At 41.5% G+C, this 17423-nt stretch overlaps 1 protein-coding gene across 6 annotated transcripts in view; it reads left to right on the top strand.

Moving 5' to 3' along the window:
- CPNE4 (copine 4) overlaps positions 1-17423 on the top strand; it is a 656552-nt gene that overhangs the window by 463344 nt on the left and 175785 nt on the right. For all 6 annotated transcript variants that reach the window (XM_043875010.1, XM_043875009.1, XM_043875011.1 and 3 more), the window contains exon 4: positions 14755-14826. In XM_043875010.1, the coding sequence (XP_043730945.1) occupies positions 14755-14826 (72 nt within the window). The remainder of the gene's footprint in view (positions 1-14754; positions 14827-17423) is intronic.

Below are 17423 nucleotides of genomic sequence, written 5' to 3'. Positions count from 1 at the left end.
TGAGCAAGTCACCTAGCCTCTCTATGGTGGGCTGAATGGTGGCCACCCCCAAAACATGTCTGCATCCTCAACCCTGCGGTCTGTGAATGTGACCTTATTTGGACATAGAGTCTCTGCAGATCTAGTTAAGTAAGGGTTAGCAAGATGCAGAGGTAACCACCTGGGTTATCCATGTGGGATAATTCCAATAACAAGTGTCCATACAAAGGAACCACAGAGGAGGCCCACAGACAGGAGAAGGCCACAGGAAGGAGGTGGAGTGATGCAGACACAGGCCAGGGGACAGCAGCAGGCACCGGACTCTGGAACAGGGACAAGAAATAGAAACCGCCTTCAGAGCCCCTGGAGGGAGCATGGCCCCCACAGACACCTTGATTTCAAACTCTGCCCTTAAAACCAATGTATGACAAAACCCACTGAAATGTTGTGAAGTAATTAGCCTCCAACTAATAAAAAATAAATAAATAAATAAAAATAAATAAAAAAAGAAAAAACATGAGAGAAGATGGTTCTGGTTTTTTATGTCAATTTATGGTAATTTGTTATAGCAGCCCTAGCAAACCAATACACTCTTTATACTTTGTTTTCTTATCTGCAAATGGGCATAATACTTACTTTATAGGGCTGTTATGAGAATTAAATTAATCAATACACTGAAGTCACTACAGAGCAGTGGCTGGCACACATTAAGTGCTCTTCCTGCAGTAGGATTATTACACTTTGACAGTTGTGTGACTTAATTATCTCTGAGCTTCCGGTCTCTTCACCTGTTAACTGATAATAAAAATACTTGATCTAATAACCTGAAAGTTGGAATTTGCATCCTTCACTTAAAAGTAGTCCAGGGATTTCTCCCATCCTTCTCTTCCTGTAGACTACTAGTACCTACTTGCCAACTTCAGTGACAATGAGTCGCGCCCTGCCAAAGGTGAGGATGGTTGAAAAGCTGCTTTGTGCCCTTGACCTGACACAAGGCCCTCCCCTGGGCAGCGGCTGCTTAGAGATGAAGCTCTTCCTCTTTCTCCTGATCGCCATGTGGTATTCCTCAGCTTGGGGTGGGCAGATGGCTTCTGGGCCAGATCATTGGTGATGAGGAGGCAAAGGTGCAGAATACACAGGCAGTCCTTAAATCCTTTTCTAAACATCTCTCCATCCCTTACTAATGAAGTCAGAGAAAGGGTAAAAGCCTGTAATTACACTGGAAGTAATTAGAACACTGCTTAATAGAAAGCCGGAGACAGGATGCCCAAGTGAGCAGATTACCCATCATGCCTGTGACTTGAAACCATTCTTGCTGGGCTGGTCCACGTAGGTCTCCACTGGGGAGCTGGGGACCAGACTGAGTTTATGTAAAATGTGCGTGCACACATGTGTTGCCATTCTCTCTCCTGAATATCTGAGAAAGCTTCTAAGCTACTACAACTTTACTCTTAATCAAAGTCTAAATCAGCAGAATGGATTCATTTTAAAACACTTTTCTAAAAATCCTTTAAATCTGATCATACTGTACTGAAATTTGACATGAAATGTCGACATGTAATTCTCACTTCTAGCTCAGTGCTTACCACTTTTAACGTACATGCAGGTCACCTGGCGACCTCATCAAAATGAAGATTCTGGCTCAGCAGGTCTGCAGTGGGCCCTGAGAGTCTGCCTTTCTAGCCATGCAGGCTGTGCCGCTGCAGCTGGATAGTAGCCAGCTAGGATGAGGAGGGGAGGACAAGTGAGGGGAGAAGGAATAATTCTCTCTCCTACGGGTGACTCCGCATCCCTCCTATCACAGCAACCACTCCAAGTTCCCAATGAAGATCATAAAAATGAATAAAATTTGCCAATTGAGGGGAGAGGGAACAGCATAAGAAAAAGCATAGCTCTTCAAAGGCTATTTTAAAATGATCTTTAAAACAATGGTAAAGTTTCCCTTTACTGGTAGTGCATACAAGATGCCAAGCTTCTCAGGCATTATTCTGTGCTCAGATAGGATTGTGGCTCCTCTGGGTCAGTTGTGGAAGCCAGATGACCAGAAAAGGGAGGGAGAGTGTCAAGGCTAGGGCCTTCAGGCATATTTATCTTAGCAAGTCTGATGTCTACTAGGTGAAGTTCTATTGCCCAGCAGTCTTGGGAGGGAAATGAGAAGGTAGGGATTTCCCTAAAATCAGTCATCATCAAAGCCATCATCACATCTTTTCCTGGGACTTTGAACCTGGTCATGGGCTAGGTCAGTATTAGTTCCCTGTGTTTACTATTACAAATGATCACAAGCTTGGTGGCTTAAAACAACAAATTTATTCTCTCACAATTCTGGGGGAAGAAGTCCAAAATCAGGGTGTGAGCAGGGCCATGCTCCTTCTGAAGGCTTTAGGGGAGAATCCATTCCTTGCCTTGTCCATCATCTTCAAATATTTCTCTCCTCTGTCTTCATATTTCCGTCCTTTCTAAGTGTATGTTATCATATCTCCTTCTGATTCCTTAGATTACATTTAAAGTCCACCCAGATAATCCAGGATTATCTCCACATTTTAAGATCCTTAACTTAATTACATCTATAATGACTTTTTTGCCATATTAAGTGATACACACAGGTTTCAGTAATTTAGGGTATGGATATCTTTGTGTTTAGTCGTGTCTGACTCTTTGTGACACCCTGGACCAGAGCACCAGGCTCCTCTGTCCTTGGGATTTTCCAGGCAAGAATACTAGAGTAGGTTGCCATTTCCTCTTCCAGGGGATATTCCAGACTTAGGGATCGAATCCACATCTCCTGCACTGGCAGGCAGATTCTTTACTACTGAGCCACTTGAGAACCCCATGGATATCTTTAAGGGGTCATTTTTAACCTACCCCAGCCAACATTGCTAAAGTACCTAGTGTCAGTCAGAAGACAACACTGCCAGGAACCTGGTCTGTAGAAATAAAGGAAAAGTCTTCTTTTCTGCCTTGTATATTCACCCTGATCCTCATATTCATACATGGCCTTGGTAGCTACCATTCCCTCTCCTCTTTGACTCCTCAATTGTCATCCATGAGCCTTCAGGTCAGGAGCAATTTCTTCAGAAGTGCCTCACCTGACCTTCTGGATCAGGTGAGCCTCCTCTCATGGCACGTCATTGCTTCTCCTTGCAAAGTCGGAATTTGACATGTGTTTTGTGTTGCTATCTCTAGAGGGCAGTGTGTGCCTGCCTTGTGTCATCATGTTATTCTCAATATCCAGCACATGATAGATACTCAATAAATAGGATGCTCAGTGAAGGAGCAAACCTTGGCCTCAAATATTACAGCTTTGTGTATTAGTCTGTTAGAACTGCCATAACAAAATATCACACACTAGTGACTTCAACAACTGCAATTTATTTATCATATTTCTGGAGGCTGGAATTCCAAGATCGAGGTGACAGCAGGGTGAATTCATGGTGAGGCCTCTCCTGCCTTCTCATGGTCTCCTCATAAACCTTTTCCTCTGTGCATATACATAGAGAGAGACAGAGAAAGAAGGACTTCTAATATATCGTTCTCTTTTATAAGGACACTAGTCCTATTGGATTAGGGCCCCACACTTATGACCTCATTTAACCTCAGTTATCTCCATTATAAGCCCTGTCTTCAAATACATTGTGGGAAGGGACACAGTTCAGTCCATAATGCTCTGTGAACTTAGATAAATACCCTAATTTCTCAAAGTCTTGCTTCTTTCATCCCTGTTTGTCTAGGCAAGATAGAGTTTTGCTCATTGTGCTGAGTTGCTCAGTCGTGTCCAACTCTTTGCAACCCCATAGACTATAACCTGCCAGGCTCCTTTGTCAACAGGGATTCTCCAGGCAAGAAGACTGGAATGGGTTGCCATGTCCTCCTCCAGGGGATCTTCCCAACCCAGGAATAGAACTGGGGTTTCCTGCATTGCAAGCGGATTTAATATTTTGCTCATTAAATGACAGTAAATGATATCATGTGTATGAAACACTCAGTACATTATCTGACAGAGTAGAATGTCAGTAATGTCTCCCAGAAGCAGACAAGCATTGAGAAAAGATTATTTGGAAAGTAAAAGAAACACTAGAAAGGGAGTGGAGAAGTGGCAGGAAAGGAGGAGGAGTCAATAAAGCAAAGGCTGTGATGTCTAAGGAATCACCACTGGGAGTAACTGGAGCTCCATCCATGGGGGAAACTCAGCTTCTGTGCAGAGCAAACACCACAGAGTTACCCCCATACCTGGGCGAAAGGAGCTGGGGCATTTCTGTCCGCTCCCAAGGGTGTTAATCCCCTCCATTTGCAGCTTTCTGAGCCAGTGGACAGTGGACACAGACTCCAGGGGAACCTGCAGGCAAAGAGATGCCGATGTCAGCATCTGTTGGGATGCTGTTGGGATGTTGGGAGCCCAGCCAGCCCTGCAAGAATCCAGCCTGAGGGGACCTGGGACTGTCCCCTTCTGTTGCTATAGGAGCCATCAGGAATGCTTGGTTATACACTGTAGTGATGGGAGTAGTAACTGCTACTTTACAGAGCATCAGGGATGCTCCTTGACAAAAGGTTCTGGGGCCAAAAAAGTATAAAGAATACTCCACCATGGCTGTGCTCAGGGTGATTCAAAACTAGAGCTCTGTTGATGTCCTTCGGTTAAGATGTCAAGCTTTGTACTAATCCTATGATTTCCAGACTTATCTACACAAAGACTTTCTCATACAATATTTACTTACTTTTTAAGGGATGAAAGTTCTCTGACACATGCTTTGCTGTTGTTATTGTTTAGTCACTAAGTTGTGTCTGAATCTTTTGCAACCCCATGAACTGTAGCCTGCCAGGCTCCTCTGTCCATGGGATTTTCCAGTTAAGAATACTGGAGTCGGTTGCCATTTCCTTCTCTAGGGGATCTTCCTGATCCAGGGATTGAACCCATGCATCCAGTGTTGGCAGGAAGATTCTTTTTTTACCTGGGAGTAATAAAGCCATTGGGGAAGCCAACGCATGCTTTGGGCATTCTCAGCTCTGGCTAACAGAAGTGTGATTGTCCTGTATTGTAAATATGTTCTCATCTGTCCACCTCTGTTGTCTCAGCAGCATCCAGCACAGAAAAGATGTTCAATAAATGTTTGTTTTGCAATAAATTCCTAAAGAAATTTCCAGAAATGATCTGGAGATATTTTCAGTAAAAGGAGCTCATGAAAAGCAACTGTCTAGTCCCAAAAATGACTGCTTTGAAAGCCTTTGTATGCAAATCCAGCTGAATATACATGTTAAAATATTGACCAAAATGTTTTTTATTCACCTGGATTTTTTTCCATTTATCTAAGTGAAACAGTGGACTTGCCTAAAAAATGAGGATACCTGCTCTTAGAATACTGTTCACTTCAGAAGGAGAGAAGCATTTCCTCTATAGATTCATGTGTGAATGCAGATCAGAGACTTAACGGTGGTAGTGTCCCTCTCATCTGACTTTGCTAATAAGAGTGTTTGCTCCCCCTATACTTCACCTTTCTCAGGACTGCAGCTGTGACCCCACTCTAGGGTGAGAAGAATCAAATGAGAGGACTTCTGACAAGTGTATCCCCTTCAGCCCAGTGCTAAATACTGCCTATTTATTGGCATCAATGTCAGCTGAGACGAGGGTGAGTCCTTGTCATTCAAATCCCCTCATCCTCTGACAAGAGAAAAGGTTTTTCTTCAGTCTGATGCAGTTGCTTCAGTTTCAACAAAGCCTGTGTGAGATGGGGATTGGCACGAATAGGCTTTTCTTCAAAGATCACTGCTCCAGCTGGGTAGCCTACTGTTCTTGCCCAAATGCCCAAAAACAGCAGTGCCAATGGGAACTCATTGTCAATCATTATTACAATGAGAGATTTGAGACTTTAATTGTTACTCATTTTTTGGAGCTAAGATGGAGGCCTGGAACTGTAAAATATGTTTGTTTGAATACCTGCTTGATTAGCCACTTATGTACTCAAAGGCCCATCTCTTAAGAAGGAATATTTTCTGGGATATTGCTTGTCTTCCTAGCATTCATAAAAGGCAGGAGGTGGTACATGGTAGCATTCTCTTCAGGCCCTACCAATGGAAATGTTAGCATTTTGAAATAAGTTCTTCTTCTTCTCCTGTGAGAACTCCGAAACAACAACTCACTGCTGAACAACCGTCTACTAGAGAATGTTGGATCCCACCAAAAAAAGATACCGCATGTCCAAGGGCAAAGGAGAACCCCCAGCATGATGGTAGGAAGGGTGAAATCGTATTTAGAATCAAACAAACCCCATACCCACCAGAGACGCTCAGAGGGTTCAAACCAAACTTGTGTGTACCAGGAACCAGAGACCCCACAGAGACTGAGCCAGAACTGTGTTTGAGTGTTTCCTGTGAGGGTGCGGGTCAGCAGTGGCCTGCCGCAAGGGCAGGCGCTCTAGGTGCAGCAGACTTGGGTATGACATAAGCCCTCTTGGAGGACATCGCCATTAATCCCACCATTGAGCCGCAGATCTCTAGCAGACGGTTGTTCAGCAGCGAGCTGTTGTTTTGGAGTTCTCGCAGGAGAAGAAGAAGAACTTATTTAGAAATGCTAACATTTCCATTGGTAGGGCCTGAAAAGAATGCCGCAGACTGGGGAAACAGACTCTTAAGGGGCACAAACAGAACCTTGTGTGCATCAGGACCCAGGAGAAAGGAGCAGTGACCCCACAAGAGACAGACCCAGACTTGCCCATGAGTGTCCAGGAGTCTCTGGCAGAGGCGTGGGTCAACGGTGTCCTGCTGCAGGGTCGGGGGCACTGAGTTCAGCGGTGCATACATGGGACATTTTTAAGGAGGTACCTCCATCATAGTTTGGCCTCAGGTCAAACAACAGGGAGGGAACACATCCCAGCCCATCAACAGAAAATTGGATTAAAGATTTACTGAGCATAGCCTGGCCATCAGAACAAGACCCAGTTTCCCCCTCAGTCAGTCTCTCCCATCAGGAAGCTTCCATAAGCCTCTTATCCTTATGCATCAGAGGGTAGATAGAATGAAAACCACAATCACAGAAAACTAACCAAACTGATCACATGGACCACAGCCTTGTCTAACTCAATGAAACTATGAGCCATGCCACATAGGGCCACCCAAGATGGACGGGTCATGGTGGACAGTTTTGACAAAACGTGGTCCACTGGAGAAGAGAATGGCAAACCACTTCAGTATTATTGCCTTGAGAACCCCATGAACAGCATGAAATGGCAAAAAAGATAGGACATTGGAAGATGAACTCCCCATGTCGGTAGGTGCCCAATACACTACTGGAGATCAGTGGAGAAATAACTCCAGAAAGAATGAAGAGACAGAGCCAAAGCAAAAACAACACCCAGTTGTGGATGTGACTGGTGATGGAAGTAAAGTCCGATGCTGTAAAGAGCAATACCCATAGGAACCTGGATTGTTAAGTCCATGAATCAAGGCAAATTGTAAGTGGTCAAACAGGACATAGCAAGAGTGAATATCGACATTTTAGGAATCAGTGAACTAAAATGGACTGGAATCAGTGAATTTAACTCAGATGACCATTAGATATACTACGATGGGCAAGAATCCCTTCAAAGAAATGGAGTAGCCTTCATAGTCAGAGTCAACAAAAGAGTCCAAAATTCAGTACTTGGATGCAATCTCAAAAACGATATAATGATCTCTGTTCATTTCCAAGGCAAATCATTCAACAGCACAATAATCCAAGTCTATTCCCCAACCAGTAATGCCGAAGACACTGAAGTTGAATGATTCTGTGAAGGCCTACAAGACCTTCTAGAACTAACACCAAAAAAAGATATCCATTTCATTATAGGGAACTGGAATGCAAAAGTAGGAAGTCAAGAGATACCTGGAGTAACAGGCAAATTTGGCCTTGAAGTAAAAAATGAAGCAGGGGAAAGGCTAACAGCATTTTGCCAAGAGAACACACTGGTCCTAGCAAACACCCTCTTCCAACAACACAAGAGAAGGCTCCACACATGGACATCACCAGATGGTCAACACCGAAATCAGACTGATTATATTATTTGCAGCCAAAGGTTTAGAAGCTCTATACAGTCAGCAAAAACAAGACTGGGAGCTGACTGTGACTCAGATCATGAACTCCTTATTGCCAAATTCAGACTTAAATTGAAGGAAGTAGGGAAAACCACTGGAATATTCAGGTATGACCTAAATCAAATGACTTATGACTATACAGTGGAAAGGACAAATAGATTCAAGGGATTAGATCTGACAGAGTACTTGAAGACTATGGATGGAGGTTCATGACAGTGTATGGTAGGCAATGATCAAGACCATCTCTAAGAAAAAGAAAGGCAAAATGATTGTCTGAGGAGGCCTTACAAATAGATGAGAAAAGAAGAGAAGTTAAAGGCAAAGGAGAAAAGGAAAGATATACCCATTTGAATGCAGAGTTCCAAAGAATAGCAAGGAGAGATAAGAAAGTCTTCCTCAGTGATCACTGCAAAGAAATAGAGGAAAACAATAGAATGGGAAAGACTAGAGATCTCTTCAAGAAAATTAGAGACACCAAGGGAACATTTCATACAACGATAGGCACAATAAAGAACAGAAATGGTATGGACCTAACAGAAGCAGAAGGTAGTAAGAAGAGGTGGCAAGAATACACAGAAGAACTTCTGACCCAGACCCAAAAAAGATCTTCATAACCCAGATAACCATGATGGTGTGATCACTCACCTAGAGCCAGACATCCTGGAATGCAAAGTCTAGTGGACCTTAGGAAGCATCACTACGAATGAAGCTAGTGGAGGTGATGGAATTCCAGTTGAGCTCTTTCAAATCCTAAAAGATGATGCTGTAAAAGTTCTGCACTCAATATGCCAGCAAATTTGGAAAACTCAGCAGTGACCACAGGACTGGAAAAGATCAGTTTTCATTCCAGTCCCAAGGAAAGGCAATGCCAAAGAATGTTCAAACTACTACACAGTTGCATTTATCTCACAGGCTAGCAAAGTAATGCTCAAAATTCTCCAAGCCAGGTTTCAACTGTACATGAACTGTGAACTTCCAAATGTTCAAGCTAGATTTAGAAAAGGTTGAGGAACCAGAGATCAAATTGCCAACATCCGTTGTATCATTGAAAAAGCAAGAGAGTTCCAGAAAAACATCTACTTCTGCTTTATTAAATATGCCAAAGCCTTTGACTGTGTGGATCACAACAAACTGTGGAAAATTCTGAAAGAGATGGGAATACCAGACCATCCGACCTGCCTCCTGAGAAATATGTATGCAGGTCAGGAAGCAACAGTTAGAACTGGACATGGAACAACAGGCTGGTTTCAAATTGGGAAAGGAGTATGTCAAGGCTGTATAATGTCACCCTGTTTATTTAACCTATACATAGGATATACATGGGAAATACTGGGCTGGATGAAACACAAGATGGAATCAAGATTGCCGGGAGAAATATCAATAACCTCAGATATGCAGATGACACCACCCTTATGGCAGAAATTGAAGAACTAAAGAGCCTCTTGATGAAAGTGAAAGAGGAGAGTGAAAATGTTGGCTTAAAACTCAGCATTCAGAAAACTAAGATCATGACATCCGGTCCCATCGCTTCATGGCAAATAGATGGGGAAACAGTGGAAACAGTGACAGACTTTATTTTCTTGGGCTCCAAAATCACTGCAGATGGTGACTGCAGCCATGAAGTTAAAAAATGCTTGCTCCTTGGAAGAAAAGCTATGACCAACTTAGGCAGCATATTAAAAAGCAGAGACATTACTTTGCCAACAAAGGTCCATCTAGTCAAAGCTATGGTTTTTCCAGTGGTCATGTATGGATGTGAGAGTTGGACTATAAAGAAAGCTGAGTGCCAAAGAATTGTTGCTTTTGAACTGAGGTTTTGGAGAAGACTCTTGAGAGTCTTCTGCAAGCAGATCCAACCAGTAAATCCTAAAGGAAATCAGTCCTGAATATTCACTGGAAGGACTGATACTGAAGCTGAAATTCCAATACTTTGTCCACCTGATGTGAAGAAGTGACTCATTGGAACTGACTCTAATGCTGGGAAAGATGGAAGGCAGAAGGATAAGGGGATGACAGAGGATGAGATGGTTGCAAGGTATCACTGACTTGATGGACATGAGGGTGAGTAAGCTGTGGGAGTTGGTGATGGACAGGGAAGCCTGGTGTGCTGCAGTCCAAAGGGTAGCAAAGAGTCGGACACAACTGAGTTACTGAACTGACTTACTGGCTAAGTAAGAGTGAGAAGAGAGACCTAAGACCATAGTTGATCATACTATCTATGGTGAAACAGATCACCAGCCCAGGTGGGATGCATGAGACAAGTGCTCCGGCCTGGTGCACTGGGAAGACCCAGAGGAATCGGGTGGAGAGGGAGGTGGGAGGGGGGATCGGGATTGGGAATACATGTAAATCCATGGCTGATTCATATCAATGTATGACAAAACCCACTGGAAAAAAATAATAATAATAAAAAAAAAAAGCAATTGTGGATCTTGGAAGACACAATCTGTAAAGGCAATCTACCAACATGTGGTAATCCAATGCATGGATCATCTCAGTGCTGAGAGGATTGTTGGGATCATTTGGAGCTATTGGAATGGGTAATAAATGCAGATGGAACACAATAACACTGGACCAAAGTATTTTTTGAAATTTATTTTATCAAGTCGTATCTTAGTTGCATCACATGGGTTCTTTGTTGCTTCATGTGTGTTCTTTCATTGATGCACACAGATTCTCTAGTTGTGGTGCATGGCCTCTGGAGTGCATGGGCTTAGTAGTTGCAGCATCTGAACTTAGTTGCTCCGTGATATGTGAGATCTTATTTCCCCAACCAGGAATTGAACTGCATCCCCTGCTTTGCAAGGTGGATTTTTAACCATTGGACTACAGGAAAGTCCTGACCAAAGTATTCCTGAGACCAGATTTATTTGGGAACAGGGAATAATATTGCCTTTCTTTAGACAGATATTGACCTGGCTACTTCTTATCAATGACTCTTGTTTTGTCGTCTATTTGTGTGTCTTCCCCTCTACCCCCCTACTTAAAAGCCCCTGGAGAGAAAGTCTTCCTAATGTTGTTTTACTGTTTGTGTTCTGTGCTTTGGTTTATTTCAAGTTTAAAAAATAATGTCTACATTATTCTAGGAAATGGTAGTTTTTCTACAATGAGTGATAATCTGGGAATGAGGTAAGGGGGATAATGATTTTGCCAATAAGACTAAAAACATTGAAACATTCTAATGATAGGGTGGGAAAGGTGAGGAGTTTGGGTTCAAAATTAACTTTGGGAAGGAAAGCCAATTTCTTTATCATCTTAATTTTTCATGTCATTTTATTGATAGCTATATAAAAATTCTATGTTCTTTTTTTTGGAATATAATTGTTTTACAATGTTTTATTAGTTTGTGCTGTATAATAAAGTGAATCAGCTATATGTACACAAATATTCCCTCCCTCTTGAGCCTCCCTCCCACCCTATCCCCACATCCCACCCCTCTAGGTCATCACAGAGCACTGAGCTGAGCTCTCTGTATTATATAGCAGCTTCCCACTAGCTATCTATTTTGCACGTGATAGTATATATATGTCAGTGCTACTCTCTCAGTTCATTCCATCTCTCCTTCCCACCCTGTGTACACATGTCCAATCTCTACATCTGTGTCTCTACTCCTAAGCTGCAAATGGTTTCGTCTGAATCATTATTCTAGGTTCTATATATGTGTGTTAATATTTGTTTTTACTCTTTCTGACTTACTTCACTCCATATGACAGATTCTAGGTCCATCTAGATCACTACAAATGACCCAATTTAATTCCTTTTTATGGCTGAGTAATATTCCATTATATATATTAAATATATATATATAATATATATATACATATATATCCATCAACAGATGAGTAGATAAAGAAAGTGTGTTACATTTTTACAATGGAAGACCTATGTTCTTAGTCATTATGCCACAGTGAGCTTAACCAAAGCCAGTGCCTTTAGATTACTTCATTCTTAAAGTTTAACTTAATTATTTCATTACCATCTTCTCCATGCTTACACATTGAGACTTAAGCACTAACATGAGATTTAGGGCTTAAAAACAAACACATGTAGTACAAACCCCACTGTGAACATTTTCTGAATCTCTTTTAGGAGTTTCCTTACCAGTCATAATGTAACTGGAGATCAGTGTCTGGAGTCAGACCCAGGTTCAAATCCCAGCTACATTCCCTCTTATCTCTATAACCTTAGGAGAGTTACTTAAATTCTCTGTGTCCAACTTTGCTCCTCTAGCAAAAGAAACTAATAATACCAAATTTGTAGGGCTGTAAACTTAGCAACAAAGTGACCACTAAGACAAAACCTTAGTGAATTTCTCCTTCCCCTCAGGGTCTATTCTCTCTTTTCTCCACTTTATAGCAAAACTTATTGAAAGAATTGTCTTCTTATTCATTCCCTTCCTCTTTTTCTCTTCATCAACTTACTCCAGTGTGTTTTCTGCCTCAAACTTTGTTCTTTGCCTTCCAACTTAATATCCTCTTCGTTGACTCAACTCAATGAAGGGCATTTCTGTCTGATTCAATGATGCCTTTAGGATGCCTTCCACTCTCTCCATAGTCAATCCATTTCCAAATTTTGACTATTTTACATTTATCTCATAGGTCCAGTCTTTTCCCTCCATCTCCACAGTCACTGTTACCTCTCACCTGGCCTGTTGCCAGAGATTTATAAATGGTTCACCTTCAGTTATCCCATTCACCATCCCCACCATGGCCAGGACATCTCTCCTTTGTGACAAGTTACATTTGTTTGACCATTTGGTTTGTAACTTGTGCTTGTGCTGAGTCGCTTCAGTCATGTCCGACTCTTTGTGACCCCTTGGACAGTAGTCTGCCAGGTTCCTCTGTCCATGGGATTCTCTAGGCAAGAATACTAGAGAGGGTTGCTGTTTCCTCTTCCAGGGGATCTTCCCGACCCAGGGATCAAACCCTCATCTCTTACGCCTCCTGCATTGGCAGCTTATTTACCACTAGCATCACCTGGGAAGCCCTGGTTTATTGCTATCTCCTCTACTAAAAATGTAAGCTCCATGAGGTCAGAGATTGTATCTGACTTTGCTTACCACTCTATTCTTAGGGCGTAGCACCAAGTTTGTCATACAATAGGGGCTAGATAATTATTTTTGGAATGAATAAGGCATCTGCCACATAATCTGTGTTCTTACATGGGAGCTCCCATTGTTTTCCTTGATGTCATCATCATCATCATCAGTGGTGATTTTTTACAGAAACACTCCTTCCTCTTCAGAGGATAGCAAACTGAACATTAGGATATTTCAATCTGCTTGGCCTAGGGAAGTTCTCTGAACTTTTTTGCATTGGATATTAGCACACTCTTGATATTGCTCTAACACAGAGACAAAATAAGGATTTCAGAGAATAAGGTTATGCCCCCACTTTCCACAGTGATCTCCTTCCCTATCTTATGTGCACTTTTACCAATTCCTGCATCAAAGATTACCCCAAAACTTGAAAGCTTAAAAACAAACATTTATTATCTCACAGTTTTTGTGTGTCAGGAGTTGCAGCAATGGTCCTCTGGACCAGTGTCTCTCAGAGGCTATTGTCAAGGTACAGTTATCTCAAAGCTCATCTGTGGGGAGGACCTACTCCTTGCTTACCTATGTGGCTGCAGATCAGCTTCTGGTTCTCACTGGCTATTGAGTAGGGACATAAATTCCAGGTCATGTGGGCTGCTCTTAGAGGGCTCTTCACAACCTAGCAGCCTGCATTCCCCAGAGCAAAGACTCTAAGACAGAGAAAGAGAGATGGTGAGCAAGAAAGAAGTCACGGTGATTTCAGAAACTAATCTTTGAAGTGATATCCCATCACTTTTGTGGTATTCTGTTCACTAGAAGCAAATCACTGGATCCACCCAACACTCGGGAGAGGGAATTACACAAAGACAAGAATTCCAGGAAGCAAGGATCACTGGGGCCATTGCAGATAGAAAGCACCACCAGCAACTGGGGACTTCTCCCTCCTGAGAGCATGGCTTTCGCTCAAGTCTTTTAAGCCTTGTTTCCTTTAGGAATCACTGGGTACATCTGGGCCTCAATGCCTTACCATCTTTCCCTTCCAGAAAAGAAAACAAGAGGGTGGGTTCTATTCTTGTTTTCTTGTTCAAGAAAACAAGATGGGGTGGGTTCTAATGAGAATAACTGCCAGTGGACTGATACTTTTAGTTGACACCGAATTGTGGAGAGGACCCCAATTATTCCTTTTGGCTTGTCTGAACATCAGTCTCCTGATGACTTACTTTATAGCTTCATAATGAATATATTAAAAATAGAACTCTAGAGGTTATAGATATAGATTTAGACCTTGAGTTTCTTTCCTCCCCTCACCCCATCCCCCACTCTGCACAGAGGTTTTAGTGCTAATTTGAGATCATTCTGAAATTTCATCTTCTTTATCTTAATTTACATACCCAACATGTTTTGTCTAATTTTAATATAAATGTCTCAGCAATGATTAAACCACCTCCTAAGTGACTAAATTATCCATAATCCTTCACTCACACAGCTCAGGCTGTAAGAGGAAAGGAGAGAATGACCTGTATTTAGCAAAGGTTTGTGGAAGAACCTTGGAAAATAAGTGGACATTGATGTCTTAATTTAAAGGAGAACTGTAAATGTAAAATTCTGTAAGAAAAATACTGAAGTGCATACCTGCAAGTATATGACTATTATCTCCACCTTGTGTTTCCTTCATACAGATTGTTTCCCAGAGAAAGCTGTCCAAATCCTTATTGAAGCACGGGAACACGGCAGGGAAATCTTCCATCACGGTGAGCCCTCCCTCAGCAGCCACCAGCTCAGGTGCCCAGATGGAGCCTGCTGGTCTAACCCAGCCTCATGGGAAGCTGACCCCCTGGATATTAGGGGTTGATCCCCTAACTGCTCAGCTATAGCAGTAGCCTCTTTTTTTTTTCAATCTTTCTCCTTCCTAATAATACAATTTTGACCTTTTCACTGTAGGAAAAAGGATTTGAAAGTGAGGCCATTCACTTCAACTAAGCACTTCTATATTTAAATATAGGTTTTAGCAGGGAACAAAGAAAGAAGTTATTGATCATAGTAAGAATATGGAATTGTCTGGCATTTTCAAATTATCAAAACTACCTATCCCAGCTTCTCAGTTTCTTGAGAAAAAACATCTAATAGCATTTTAGTCCAAGGTTTGGTCTGTTGCCTAATGATCAGAGAGCCCAGCATTTAACTCTTCTTTTTAATATGATAGTTTGGAGCTGCGCTATTCTATTTGGTAGCCATGTGATTTTTCAACTTAAAATTATTTAAAATTAAATAAAAGCAGATAGTCATTCCTTAAACTGGCCACATATCAAGTGCTCAGTAGATCCATATTCTGGACAATGCAGATTACAGAACATTTCTGTCATTACAGAATGTTCTCTTGTGGAAAACTGGAAGTATTTCTAAATAAAACATGCAATGTTCAAGAAGAACTCCAAGATTTAAAACTTTGGCATCTTGTATCGAAGTTCTTGAGAAAGATAAAGTAGTCTAACCATTTAGTTGTGTGGGCAAAAAATAATAACAGGTTAAAAAAGTGCCAGAAGAATTTGAGTTGCTCGCAAGGCAAATTGCCTTAGGAGGAAAACCTAAGTTCTTTGAACATTCCTTTTTAACTCAAAAGTGACTGATTCATTAAAAAAAAATTAAGCCATTTTTTAAGGAAGAATTTTAAAATATTTTATTTCTACTGGTGAAAGTTAGGACTGTTCTCACAAGAACTTAGCTGAGTTTGTTGGTTTGGATATTTTAAATGAGCAGTCATATCAGATCTATTTCTTGACTACCATTTTCAATCATGAACAAGTGGTTCAAATGGTCTTTGACGATGCCACTAGTGCTCTAAAATCTCACACCCAAAGCCCACGGTCCTAGAAAAGACTTGGGATGGTGAACCCAGTTATGAGATCTGCCACAGTTCCTTCCCAGGAAAACAAAAGCTCATCTGCCCACCTTTTCTCTAAGAAGTATTGGGAATTTCCTTTCTCTACACAGCCCATAAAAACTCAATCTCCTTCCTAATTTTAAATATTTAAAAACTCCTCTTGATTTTGGATCCTTGGGTCAGAACAACTTCCATAGCTTCTGGAAAACACTTGAAAATAAGTGCAAATTTTTCTAGGCTTTGCAGATGAAAGTCACAACTTTCATCATCTTTACAAAGGTGTCTGTAACACAGGATAGTTGAAAACCATAGCTCAAGTGGAGTGTAAGAGGCATTAAAGGACAAAAGAGAATCAAATGAACAACCTAAATATTGTCATTCCTGGTTTATCAAGTCGTTCTTGAGTTTTTGCTGTAAAACTTGAGTTTTTGAGTTTTGTCTGGACCCATGTTCTCTACTCCTCAAGTGCTTACACCTTTGGAGGGGTCCTTCCCTCTTAAGATAGCTCTTTTAGCTTTAATTTTATGCATAAAATAAAAATTTCCAGAGGCTACCAATGTGTACTCAGAACAGATGAATGCAACTCATAATGAAACAGTTTAGCTCAGATAGAATGGAGATAAAATTGAATTAAAACTCAATGTCTTCACATAATAACTTTGATAAGGGTGTCCACAAGGTCAGAGGCACTATGGCCTCTGAATGCATAGTGAAGTCTTAACATGACTTAGAAGCAGTTTAACCTGTATGCAACCACATTGGTCCCATATTTGGTTGTTGTCATTGTTCTTCTCCTTCTTTTCCCATCAGTTTCTGCTTTAAGGGTCATTATTCTGCTTTAAGAGTCATTATTCAATGTTAGGAAGTGATCTTTTTATGAAACAGGCTTTTAGATACTATTATCTCTTTGCTTATGTCAAAGTTGTTGTCAAGAATTCTGTTCTTTGGAAAAAAAAAAAAAAGAAAAGAATTCTGTTCTTTGGAGTTAAGGGTTTAGATCCTTGTTCTCTTTCTTCCCTCTCCCCCCTCCTCTTTCCCTCTCCATCTCAAAAAGCCCAGGGACAGTCTTTTTTGAAGCATTGCAATTAGAACTTTCTTTGATAACCTTATAACCTTTGGTCTGGAAGGGCCATACAGACCAGTTTATTTCACAATCCTTTGTGGGTCTGGTTGAAAACAGTGGAGGAATATTGTTGCCTGCTCCTCATTTTTTGGCCACTTCCCAAAGAAGAAAATATATATAATTATTTATGGACATGCTGTTCAGTGCTGTGTGGCGTTTGAAGGAGAAGCTCTTCCTAATTACTCCTCTAAAACTTCTTCCTCCAGCTTACACCCCATATTTCATGTTCTCATGCTCAACACCAGCGAGGTCTACTTATCTTCTGTGGTCTGTTCTAGGGAGTTCCCTTGTACACCTGGAGATGCTGCGCCACATTCACTGGATTATGGGAAACTCCATGCCAG

This window comes from Cervus elaphus, chromosome 19, assembly GCF_910594005.1.
Source record: "Cervus elaphus chromosome 19, mCerEla1.1, whole genome shotgun sequence".
In the NCBI taxonomy this organism is placed as follows: domain Eukaryota; kingdom Metazoa; phylum Chordata; class Mammalia; order Artiodactyla; family Cervidae; genus Cervus; species Cervus elaphus.
Note: the sequence above shows the minus strand (reverse complement) of the source record. Positions and strands in the feature narration are given on the sequence as shown.